General features: G+C 30.6%; 1 protein-coding gene and 1 long non-coding RNA gene across 7 annotated transcripts in view; one reads left to right on the top strand and one right to left on the bottom strand.

The window, feature by feature from the left end:
* Window positions 1-1495: 1495 nt before the first annotated feature.
* LOC105117503 (uncharacterized) lies at window positions 1496-2815 on the bottom strand. Its single transcript, XR_840766.1, has 3 exons — window positions 2740-2815; window positions 2631-2705; window positions 1496-1561 (listed from the first exon to the last, which is right to left on the bottom strand). It is a non-coding gene; the product is annotated as an uncharacterized LOC105117503 (long non-coding RNA).
* The window catches only part of LOC105117504 (TMV resistance protein N-like), a 17066-nt gene continuing 7619 nt past the window's right edge, over window positions 2740-12186 (top strand). Inside the window, exons 1-6 of one of the 6 annotated variants that reach the window (XM_011015187.1) lie at window positions 2740-3237; window positions 3343-4474; window positions 4571-4846; window positions 4952-5824; window positions 6369-6947; window positions 11952-11968. In XM_011015187.1, coding sequence (XP_011013489.1) covers window positions 2747-3237; window positions 3343-4474; window positions 4571-4846; window positions 4952-5824; window positions 6369-6947; window positions 11952-11957 — 3357 coding nt within the window. In that variant the 5' untranslated portion in view covers window positions 2740-2746 and the 3' untranslated portion in view covers window positions 11958-11968. Of the gene's footprint in view, window positions 3238-3342; window positions 4475-4570; window positions 4847-4951; window positions 5858-6090; window positions 6212-6368; window positions 6984-7788; window positions 8361-11951; window positions 11969-12186 lie in introns of those variants that run through there. The other 5 variants (XM_011015186.1, XM_011015188.1, XM_011015185.1 and 2 more) reach the window with 5 other exon arrangements.

Below are 12186 nucleotides of genomic sequence, written 5' to 3'. Positions count from 1 at the left end.
TTACAATAATAGCACAGAGAGAAGAATAATGGAGGAGAATCAAAATCTTTGCTTGATTTTCTGTTGTGTTTTTGGCACATTGATCAACAATAGCTTGGAAGAATTTGATAACAGAGGAAGAAAAATAATAGCAGTAACCTTTTCGACCTCAATAATGCTAACGCGTGGACCCAGTTGCTGTGGTAACTTTGCAGAGGAAGAAAAATGGTTCCACACAACATAATATGATGGGATGGGATCTCATATTTTGAAACTAAATTGAAACTTTTAAATTACCTATAAACATATCATGATTTTAATAGATATATGGTACATCCTTTGAATTTATTAGAAAGAAGCCATTAACAAGCCTTTTCAATTAGATCTTTTATTTAAATCAAAAGGAATATTTATTTTAATATAAAAAAATATTTATTTTTTTATATTTCTAGTGATAATAAATTAGAGGATAGTAACAAGAAAATATGAATTAGATCGAATAAATGGTACCAATTTGTATTCTGATATATCTAGCAAAAGAATAGAATGAATTAAAACATTCTTAATGAAAAAAACAAAAAACACAGAAAAAAATAAAAAATAAAAAAATATTCTTAATAAATATAAAATATAGGTGAAATCAGAGAACAAGAAAGGGATATAGAACCTCTTTCTAAGATTTCTAAAAATTTAATTACAATTACATTATAATTTTTTTCTTAAAATTATTCAAAATATAGTATTAGAATTGCATAATGCTAGGTTTTAATATATAGTTTTTTATATTGTTGGAGAGTCTCTCCTAAAACAAATAATAAAAATACTGTACAACTCTTTTGAATGAATTGTTAATGCACAGACTGTTTTGGGTCCTAATTTTGCTGATTTAACTTGAATTTATTATTTGATTGGTCCAAATAAAGGTCGACTCAAAATCTCAATTAATTCACAAAATAAATTTCCTAGCACTTTATATTGTATATAATTTGAAAATTTGTGATTGACCGACTTACTTGCAGACTTACTTGCAAAGTATTGGCAAGAAAATTAAAGAATTAGAGTTTTTAAATATTTGAAATTTTAATTTTAAATTTTAAGAAAAAAATCAATTATTTTTAAATTTTTTTTCAAAAATAAAAGCATCAACTATTTATATAATAGCTAAATGAATCTATTAAAATAAATAAAAAATAACTAGTAAAATCAAGTGAATAATCCAAAAATAACAAGAAAATAGAGATATTTTTTAAATATGATTCCAGTTTGTTTTTTATCTTGATTGACCAATTTACTACTTATTTGCTAACATAAATAACATAAACAAACTTTATTCTAATAGTATGTTTGAATTTTTTTTAAAAAAACTTATAGATATTATATGGCTTGGAAACCTATTTTTTATTAAATTTTAAATTTTATTTGTTTTAAAATATTTTTTATATTTTTTTAATTATTTTAATGTGATAATATCAAAAATAAATAAATATAATTTTTCTAACTTTTACTACTTGACTTGCTTTGACTCGAAATTTGTGGTGCTCTCTCCTGCAAATGAATACAAAGCATATCCTTTCTCCTTCTCCTATGTGAAGAATAAATATTGCTTGATCTTTGACAATAAATATTTTATGCATATAAATATTATATTTTAAATTATTTTTAAAATGCATTAAAATAATATTTTTTTAAAAAATAATTTTAACATCAATACATTATAATAATAAAACATAATTTAAAACAATAAAAAAAATTGAAATATTTTAAAAATATGATTTTACTTAACTCCAAAAGTGCATCACATCCTCCCTCAGCAACCACCACGAATTAAATTACCACTCTAAAAACTCTTTGACAATTATTGCTTGGCTAATAATTTGCAAGAAATCTTTTTTTTTTATTATTATGGAAACTTTAAGTCACATCAGTAAATTTCAATATATAATTGTGCAGGTTTCAATTAAAAGGGATTTTCTTAAGAAAGTATATTAAAACATAATATAAATTATATTTTAGAGTTTATTTTAATAGTTTAATTTTTACAATAAAATGCATTTTTAAAAATGAAATTATATTAAATTAAGCATGCTTGAGATTGTTCAAATTATTAATTAATTATAATTCACTTTATGTTTTTAGAGGAGACAAAAGGGAAGGACAAAATTATTTTCAATATTTAAGATTATAATTTTAAATTGTAACAAAAAAATCAAGTATTTTTAAAATTGTTTTCAAAAATAAAATATTAACTATTTATATAAAAGCTAAATGAATCTATTAAAATAAATAAAAAGTAACTAGTAAATAATTCAAAAATAACAAGAAAATAGAGATATTTTCTTGAATATGATCTGAGTATTTTTCTATCTTGAATGTCTTGATTGATATTTAAAAATAATTTGATGGTCTTTAAATAATTTTTTTTAAGAAAATCATGACCCATCACTGGCTATCGAAAAAACAATTATGGTTGATTTAGCCTCATCTTCTCTGCTTGTAAAATTGGGGCAGATTATGACTTAACCGAGCAAATTACCGCTCGAAATTCCTAGCAATTTACGAAGGAAATTTCCTTGTTCTTTCTCTGTACATTATTAATAGCAAACAATAGAATCAAGAAAGATGATGAACAGTTTTTTAGTGAATTCAAAAGCCTATATAAAGAATACAATTAACCTCATTTCAATATCATAGCTTTGGAATTTCATAGCTAACTCTTCGTTATATTGCTCCATTGGTAATTGATAATGCCTTGATTTCTGCAGCTGCCATGACAGAGCCAGAGTCTTCTCGATCTAGACCAGAAGGGGCCTATGATGTCTTCTTGAGTTTTAGAGGAGAAGACAATCGCAAGACATTTACAGATCATCTATATACTGCCTTGGTCCAAGCAGGAATCCACACTTTTCGAGATGATGATGCACTTCCAAGAGGAGAAGAAATCTCGCATCATCTCCTCAGGGCAATTCGAGAATCAAAGATATCCATAGTTGTCTTCTCAAAAGGATATGCTTCTTCTAGATGGTGTCTCAATGAACTTGTAGAGATTCTTAAGTGCAAAAATAGGAAAACCGGTCAGATTGTTCTTCCTATATTCTATGACATTGATCCTTCAGATGTGAGAAAACAGACTGGCAGTTTTGCAGAGGCGTTTGATAAGCATGAAGAGCGTTTTGAAGAGAAGTTGGTGAAGGAGTGGAGAAAAGCTCTTGAGGATGCCGGAAACCTATCCGGATGGAGTCTCAATGATATGGCAAATGGGTATTCCTTTTTTCTCTAAGATTCACTTGCACATGTTTATGGAGTAATTTTACATTACATTAATTTTTCAATGTGAAATAATAAAATATTTCTTTCTATGAGCAGGCATGAAGCAAAATTTATCAAAGAGATTATCAAGGATGTGTTGAATAAATTAGAACCCAAGTACTTATATGTTCCTGAGCACCTAGTAGGTATGGATCGGCTTTCTCGCAAAATTTTTGACTTTCTAAGTACTGCAACAGATGATGTACGCATTGTGGGCATACATGGGATGCCAGGAATAGGAAAGACGACTACAGCACAAGTTGTATTTAATCAACTATGCTATGAATTCGAGGGAAGCAGTTTTCTTTCGGATGTCAATGAAAGGTCCAAACAAGTTAATGGTCTTGTTCCTTTACAAAAGCAACTTCTTCATGATATTTTAAATCAATATGTTGCAAACTTCGATTGTGCTGATAGAGGAAAGGTTCTGATCAAAGAGCGACTTCGTCGCAAAAGAGTTCTTGTTGTCGCTGATGATGTGGCTCATCCGGACCAGCTAAATGCATTGATGGGAGATCGAAGTTGGTTTGGTCCCAGAAGTAGACTAATTATTACAACAAGATATTCAAGTCTTCTTCGTGAAGCAGATCAAACATATCAGATCGAAGAATTGAAACCAGATGAGTCCCTTCAGCTTTTCAGCAGGCATGCCTTTAAGGACAACAAGCCAGCAGAAGATTACATTGAGCTTTCGAAGAAAGCCGTTGATTTCTGTGGAGGACTTCCTTTAGCTCTTAAGGTTATAGGAGCTCTTCTGTACAGGGAAAACAAAGATAGATGGGAAAGTAAAATTGACAACATGAGCAGAATTCCAAACCACGATATTCAAGGAAAGCTTCTAATAAGTTATCACGCACTTGATGGTGAACTACAAAGAGCATTCCTTGATATTGCATGCTTCTTTATTGGTATAGAGAAAGAATACGTCGCAAAAGTGCTAGGAGCCCGTTGCTGTTACAATCCAGAAGTAGTTTTGGAAACTCTCCGTGAAAGGTCTCTGATTCAATTTCATGTGTGTATAATTGAAGATGAAAGGCTGTTATCTAGAACTGGAAGGACGGTAACCATGCATGATCTTTTACGGGACATGGGAAGGGAGGTCGTCTGTAATGCGTCTCCCTTACTTCTTGGAAAAAGGACCAGAATTTGGAATAAAGACGATGCATGGAATGTACTTGACCACCAGAAGGTAAGAGCTCAATGCATACACGAAAGCATAGTCATGCGTATTTTCTAGTCACACTTATTACAAATAATTGTATGAAAGTTGTATTTTTTTTTTTAGGGTACGGATGTTGTAGAGGGTCTTGCACTGGATGTCAGAGCATCAGAAGTTAAATCACTGAGCACAGGATCATTTGCAGAAATGAAATTCTTAAATTTACTCCAAATCAATGGAGTACATCTCACCGGATCCTTCGAACTGCTTTCTAAAGAGTTGATGTGGCTTTGTTGGCATGAATGTCGTTTGAAATATTTTCCATCCGATTTTGCCTTGGACAATCTAGCTGTTCTTGATATGCAGTGCTGTGACCTCAAAGAACTATGGGAGGGAAAAAAGGTGCGAAACATGCTACAATTCCCAAAATTTCTCCAGTATGTAATTTATATTTACATGTTATGACTTTCTATGATTAATTTTCATTATTTTTCTCTATTATGACAGATTCTCAACAAGCTAAAAATCCTTGATCTCAGTTATTCTTGGAATCTTATTAAAACACCAAACTTACACAGTTCAGGTCTAGAGAAACTAAAGCTGGAAGGTTGCTCAAGTTTAGTTGAAGTCCATCAATCTATTGGAAATTTGACGAGCCTCGTGTTCTTGAATCTGGATGGATGTTGTAGTTTGAAGATTCTCCCTGAAAGCGTTGGCAATGTAAAGTCTCTTAAAACTCTGAATATTTCTTCGTGTTCACAACTTGAGAAATTGCCGGAACGCATGGGTGATATGGAATCCTTAACCGAGCTGCTAGCCGATGGGATTGAAAATGAGCAAGTTCTCTCTTCAATTGGACAATTAAAGCATGTCAGATGGTTATCATTGTGTGGAAATAGTTGGGCTCCACCAAGTTCTTCTTTGATTTCAGCAGGTGTTTTGAATGGGAAACCATGGCTGCGATTGAAACGTCTTGAGCTTTCTAATGCTGGTTTGTCTGATCACGCAACTAAATGTGTTGATCTCAGTGGTTTGTCCGCTCTAGAAGTATTGGATTTATCAAGAAACAAATTCTCTAGCCTGCCTTTTGGGATCGGCTTCTGTCCCAAGCTATGGAGTTTGTCTGTTTACGAATGCGAATATCTTGTATCAATCCTAGATCTTCCCTCAAGTTTAGAGTGTTTGGTTGCATCTCATTGCAAATCATTGAAAAGAGTAAGAATACCAAGCGAGCCAAAAAAAGAACTATATATAGAACTATTTGACAGTTATTCGTTAGAAGAGATTCAGGGCATTGAAGATCTAATTTATTTTTTCTGGGATTTTACTGTTGAAGCACACAGTCATTCACGAAATAAATTACCGAAGAGTGTTGTTGAGGTACTATTTCTTTCAGTCTCTCTTGCACAAAAAGTAAACACACAATTAGCACATACATCAATATTTATTATAGGTCATCGATATTGAATAATGATTTACTTTCTAGCGTAAATTATGTACCAGTATATAGCAATAACAAATTAAATGATAATAACAAGAAAATAGAAATTAGTTTGAATAAATGTTACCAGTTCTATTAATTTGAACGGTACATCATTCACCGAATAAATTACAGAAGAGCGTTATTGAGGTACTATTTCTTTTAGTTTCTCTTTCGCACAAAAAGTAAACACGCACAATTGGCACATACATTGATTAATATCTAAAATCTCAGCATTCCTTGAAATTAATATGTATACAGGCAATAATCATTATTATTATTATTTTATTTAAAAAATAAATATCATCTTTAATAATATTTTTTATTTTTCTTATTTAATCTAAAGAATTAAATATTATATTTAATAATATTTTTTACTAAATATTTAAAGTCTGGTTGGTTTTATTTTTAATTTCTTGATTTTATGATAATATATTTATACAGGTAATGTGCAACGGTCGTCACCAGTATCTTATTTTCGATATTCGTGGTGAGATGCCAAACTGGTTGAGCTACAGGGGAGAAGGATGCTTATTGTCATTCCATATACCTCCAGTCTTCCATGGCTTAGTTGTTTGGTTTTTCATTCTAGACCGATATTCTGCCATAGACAATGCCATTATTATTATTATAAGAAATAAAAGCAACGGTATTCAATTGTTTAAAGAATCACGAGTAACAGCAGAAACTGAGGGATGGATAAGATACATACGTAGAAGTGAAATGGCAATGGAAGATTACTGTGCAGATGACGAATTGGAACTGTGCATGTCTTCAGAGCCAGCAGAGGATGCACTGCGCATCGGTTGGCAGGTCGAACCCGTACACTTTAAAGAATGTGGGGTCCATGTGATCGCAGAGAAGTTAGATTCATTTGAAGAGTCGGCAGTGGGAAGAGATAAAGTGAAGTCTTCACCACCGCCATATCATCTGCTTCCCCATCCTCATTCTGGTTCAATTACAGCGTCCACACCTAAGCAATGGAGTGACTATTTATTTCCGAAGCTGCCAAGACATAGCCTCGGTTTAATATATGGTAAGAACAAATATTTCATTTAGTTATTTTTATTCTATTATATTTAATTTATGAGATCAAATATTATCTTTAATGATTCCATTATTATTATTATTTAATATAAAAAAATTAAATATCATTTTTAATAAAAAAAATATTATATATTTAAGGCTTTTTGGTAAGAATGCATATTTCCTTTAGTTATTTCTATTTTATTCTATTTAATTTAAGAGATTAAATTTTATCTGTAATTATTTTATTTTTCTTATTTAATCTAAAACATTAAATATTATCTTTAACAAAAATGAAAACGATGTGATATTAAATTTTTTTTATTAATCTAAATAATTAGATATTATCTTTAAAAATATTTTTTATTAAATATTTAGAGTCTGGTTGGTTTTATTTTTTTTCTTGATTTTATGATAATATTCTTTTTATTTAATATAAAAATTAAATATTACCTTTAATAATTAGATCTATCGAATATCACTTAAAAAAATAAATTATAGCTTTAATAATAATTTTTTGAAAAAACAAAAAGCCAACAATCACTAACATATTTTATTAAAATCACTTTAATTTATCTAGAAAACGTTGAAAATTTATTTTTTTACATTAAAATAAAAAAATTGAATAATGTTTTTATATTTTATTTCAAACTCGATATTTTAAAGCAAAAATGAAAAAGATGTGATATTAACCTTTTTGATTATAAAGTAAGTTCTTTAATTGAAAGTGATGGGAATTTGTTCGTAATAACAAAATGATCAAAATTTGATGCACGTTTAACTTTCTTTTCAAACATTTTAGTGTCACTCAATGATCAAAATTTGATGGTTTTTTAAGGTCCGGGAGCCTTCGATTGAGGTGAGAGTACAAGATTATTTTACATGCAGATGCTTGAAGTTGCTCTAAATGAGTACGGTACTTGTTGGCTCGAAGATCTGACATGTTGATATGTATTTGTGGGCTTGAAGATCATTTTCCAAGCTTGGAAGTTTTATTGAATGCTCTTTGAAATTTTTTCCATCCGCATTTATATTGGACAACCTAGTTGTTAATTCTTATCCATGACGTAATTTATATTTTCAAGTTACAAAATTTGATGAATATTGTTTCATTTTTTTTCCTCACTTCAAAAAATGAAAATCCTTGATGTTAGTTAGAAATAAATTGGTTTTCTAGGAAGAGATTATTGATTGGGATATAATATTTGAGTTGGTTCTTTACCATTTAATGTTATAATTTAAAATAATTGATGAAAATTACCGAAACACAGGAAAGCTCCGAAAGCATCCTTAATTAGTCTAATAAGTAAAGCATTGCTAGTTTTGACTATAAAATCTTTCTATGTATTATTGCATGGTTTTTACTATTTTTTTGCATTTCTTCTTTTTATATATACAACTTTTGTTTTTCTTGCCAGTTTGTCATTAGTTTCAGGACACCAACACCAATTAATAATAAATTTGGGACTAAAATTATATAAACAAAAAACATAAACATTGTTTGGGACTAAAATTAAATAAACAAAAAAAACATAAACATTGTTAAAATACCAAACTTGCATAGCTCAAATCTACAGAAACCTATAACAATAATCTAATTTAGAAAATAATTAATTTAACCTTGTAGTCTTAGAAAATAATATTTAATCCTTATGTTTTCATATTCATCTATGGTTTAATGAGTTAATTGAAATTGGCAAGTGAGTTTACTCACATATTGTTATATTGGTTTTGAGTTCAAATAGATGTTTAAAAAGGGGAGTTTTTACATGAATGCAACTTTTCATATATTCAAGAATGATAAGAGATTTTAATGTCTTGTGAATGTATTCATTTATATATGAATGATTTTGCTATGAACTGGTTGGCTAAAAACTTGTATGCATGCTCTAGTTTTTAGCTGATATCATAATCTTGGAGGAGGAGGATGTCAATGATACCAAAGTGAAGAACTACATCGCACAATCACCAAAGTTCATAGTAAAGTAACGGAGAAGAAAATGTGATAACAATGAATGATTACTCAATCACATCAAATCTTACGCTTTGAAAACACTTTTCACCATCAATTTTCCTTTTCTCATTGATTTTAAATCTTCCAGGCAGATCAAATAGCATTGGTTTTATTCTGTTAAAAATGGACCTATTCAGCTTAGGCATCAACAACATGTTGCATTCACAATCTCTTACCACTACATTATAATTATAAACAAAACTAATATATATATATATATATATATATATATATATATATATATAGGACAGAGTTAACAGACATGCACTAACACACACTGTGCAAATCAGTGTATAACTGTTATAACAAACAAGTGTACAATCTGTTTTCTCCAACCTTCCAGCATTATTCTCCCGAGCATATACGCAACCGAATGTATAGGCAAATTATGTGAGCTATTCTGTCAGTCAAGATTAGGCAATTCTGTTAGCTTTGTTATCTTTTGTTGTATATATACCTGATTGATTGATTTAATAAAATAAGCAATTCTGTTAGCTCTGTTTTTTTTTTTTTTCCTGTTAGCGGCCCAAACACCATTAAAACTTACCTCCACCAACTATCTAGCCTGAAAACTTCAATTCCAGACTCTACTCATAGGATATGATCTCCTTCGATTCATTCATGGATCACTTTCCTGTCAAGCATCAAATCTTCAAGGAACCACTACACACTATGGATGAGACAGGATGAACTACTTCTCAATGCCATTCTTGGTTCTCTTTCACCTACAATAATGTTGTTCATTGCTCAAGCACAAACATTAAAGGAAGCCTGGACAATATTGGCTAATACATATGCCAAACCATCTTGTGGCAGAATCAAGCAAGTGAAAAACCAATTAAAACAAATCATAAAGGGATCGATGGGTGTCTCTGAGTTCCTTCAGACCATGAAAGCCTGAGATGATGAGCTTGCCATTCTTCGAGCACTAGTTGATATTGAAGATCTCTTAGAAAGAATTCTTGAGGGACTTGATCCTGAATACAAATAGTTGGCTAGGGCAGTACAAGCTTGAGATACTCCAATCTCCTTTGATGAGCTACATGAAAAACTTCTAAACTTTGAAGCATCTATGCAAAATACTAATAACACCGTCCAAGCCTCTTTTCCTGCCTTTGCTCATATAGCTAAACTGGTGCAATTGTTGTTGATAGCTTTTGCTGGGTTGATCTCTTTGGTTTATCGCTATCTTTCTAGACCTCGTTATAGCCATTTGATTGGAATTGATAATGCTAATTATATTTCTGGTTGTAAATAACAATTTTTAAATATTTGTTGATAAATATTGATGATTTATTATCAATTTTTATTGTTATTATTTAAATTTAGAATTAATTATATTATGTATTTAAATGTGTTTCGTTTCTTTGGAAAACATATGCTAGAGTCCCTCAAATATTTTTAGTTAGCTCCTGAAGGACTTTGCATTCTATTTTAGGTGGATTATACTTGCAAGTTGCAACCACTATATTTTATGCTATGTAATATTTTGTCCTAGAACCTTTAGCCCTCTCAATTACCTAAAAAGGACAATAATTGAGCACAAGTTCGTATCTACAAGCACAAGTGGTACAGGTCAGGGTTAAACTCAGCTTGCTAAAGCCTACTCAATTTTAGACACTAGTTCTCAATTGAATTTTAGCAAAATCAAGGATCCAAGAATTGGCCTCTGTAACATGGTTTGCATTCTGAGCCAATCTAGGCTAGGACTTGAAACAAATGTTGTTTACTGTTTGGACTCTCACTTTGCCTATGTATATTATTAAGACTCGGCCTTTTTTCCTTTGTGAGAAAAAGCGAGTTCAAAAAAAGAAAAGAGCAGAAATTTGAAAAAAAAAAGATAAAAAAAATGCTTTTGTTTTTGTTTTTAGGTAACTTTTTTCGCTTTTCTTCACCTATATTGGCGCTATAATGTTTTTTTCATCTTTACTGGCGCTATAAAGCTATTGCTGTTTTTTCTAGGGGAGGATCTCAAGCAGTCAGATCTCAGCAGAGGTGATCCGAGCTTTGTCTGCTCTTTGTCTGCTCTTTGTCCTGTTCTTGCATTCTTTGTAGCAAACTCCAATGTTCATAGCTTTCCTGGAGCTTGGGAACCTCCAGTTTAGACAGCTTATTGTTTTCAGTTTATCTTTTTGTGTGATGTTATGTTAGGTTTTCATGTGATGGCAGAACAAACTCATGTTCCGATTAATTATATCAGCTCCTTTCAAATAATAATAATAATAATAATAATAATAATAATAATAAAGCTATTAATGTTGATAGCTTTTGCTGAGTTGATCTTTTTGGTTTATCTCTATCTTTATGGACCTCGTTATGGCCGTTTGATTGGAATTGATAATGCTACAAGCACTTTTACAAATTTGACAGCAGCAAGGGTCTTAATCTGCACAACTCGTTTTCTTTTCGACGAGAATAGTATTGACCATGTTGTTGTTTCATTGTCTGGGAAAGTACTTAAGGATTTGCCAGCCCTAGAGGATTTTCAACACACTATGCAGCCATTTGAATGTGTCAAAGATGATGGTGATTCGGGTAATTTTGATGATGCTTTTTATTTCTTTAATGAATGCACTGCAAGAATGAATTCTGCAAGGATATTGGATTGTGAGTTTGTTTCTCATTCTCAAGCTTAATATATTAAATGTAACGTTTTTGGATATTACTGCGGTGACAAATGTTTTGGCAACTAATGCAATTCATAATGACCTTGTGGATGGACTATCAGAATACGTTAGTGAGAGAGAATACAATGAGGAAAAAGGCGAAGAGAGTTTATATGAAGAAAAAAACAAAGAAATTAAGGTTAAAGTAATGAGTTTTGAAGGGTTAGATGTGTAAAGCCACCATTAAATTAATTGGTAGAAGAAAATAATAAGTGGAGTTGTTGGTATAACTGAAGGTGAGTTATTGATATAATTGGTGAAGTTGTTGGTATAATTGGTGGAGTATAAGTGGAGATGAGTTATATGTATAATTTGTGCCATAATTAATGGCTTTTTGATTAGTACTTAAAAGTGCATTTTTATCATGGTTTTATATCATCATTTTGCACATGAAGTATCAATACTCCTTAACTAAAACATGTTTTATAATAATGTATCTAATAATATAAGATACCTATAATTTGTGGTAAATGTCTATTTTTAATGCAGGCCTATCACATAAATGAAAGAATTGATTGATGACTTGAAGAACTTAAAATGCAAGGATAAAGAGATG

Source organism: Populus euphratica, unplaced genomic scaffold (genome assembly GCF_000495115.2).
Source record: "Populus euphratica unplaced genomic scaffold, PopEup_1.0 scaffold1393.1, whole genome shotgun sequence".
Classification (NCBI taxonomy): Eukaryota; Viridiplantae; Streptophyta; class Magnoliopsida; order Malpighiales; family Salicaceae; genus Populus; species Populus euphratica.
This window is presented reverse-complemented; position numbering and strand designations above follow the sequence as displayed.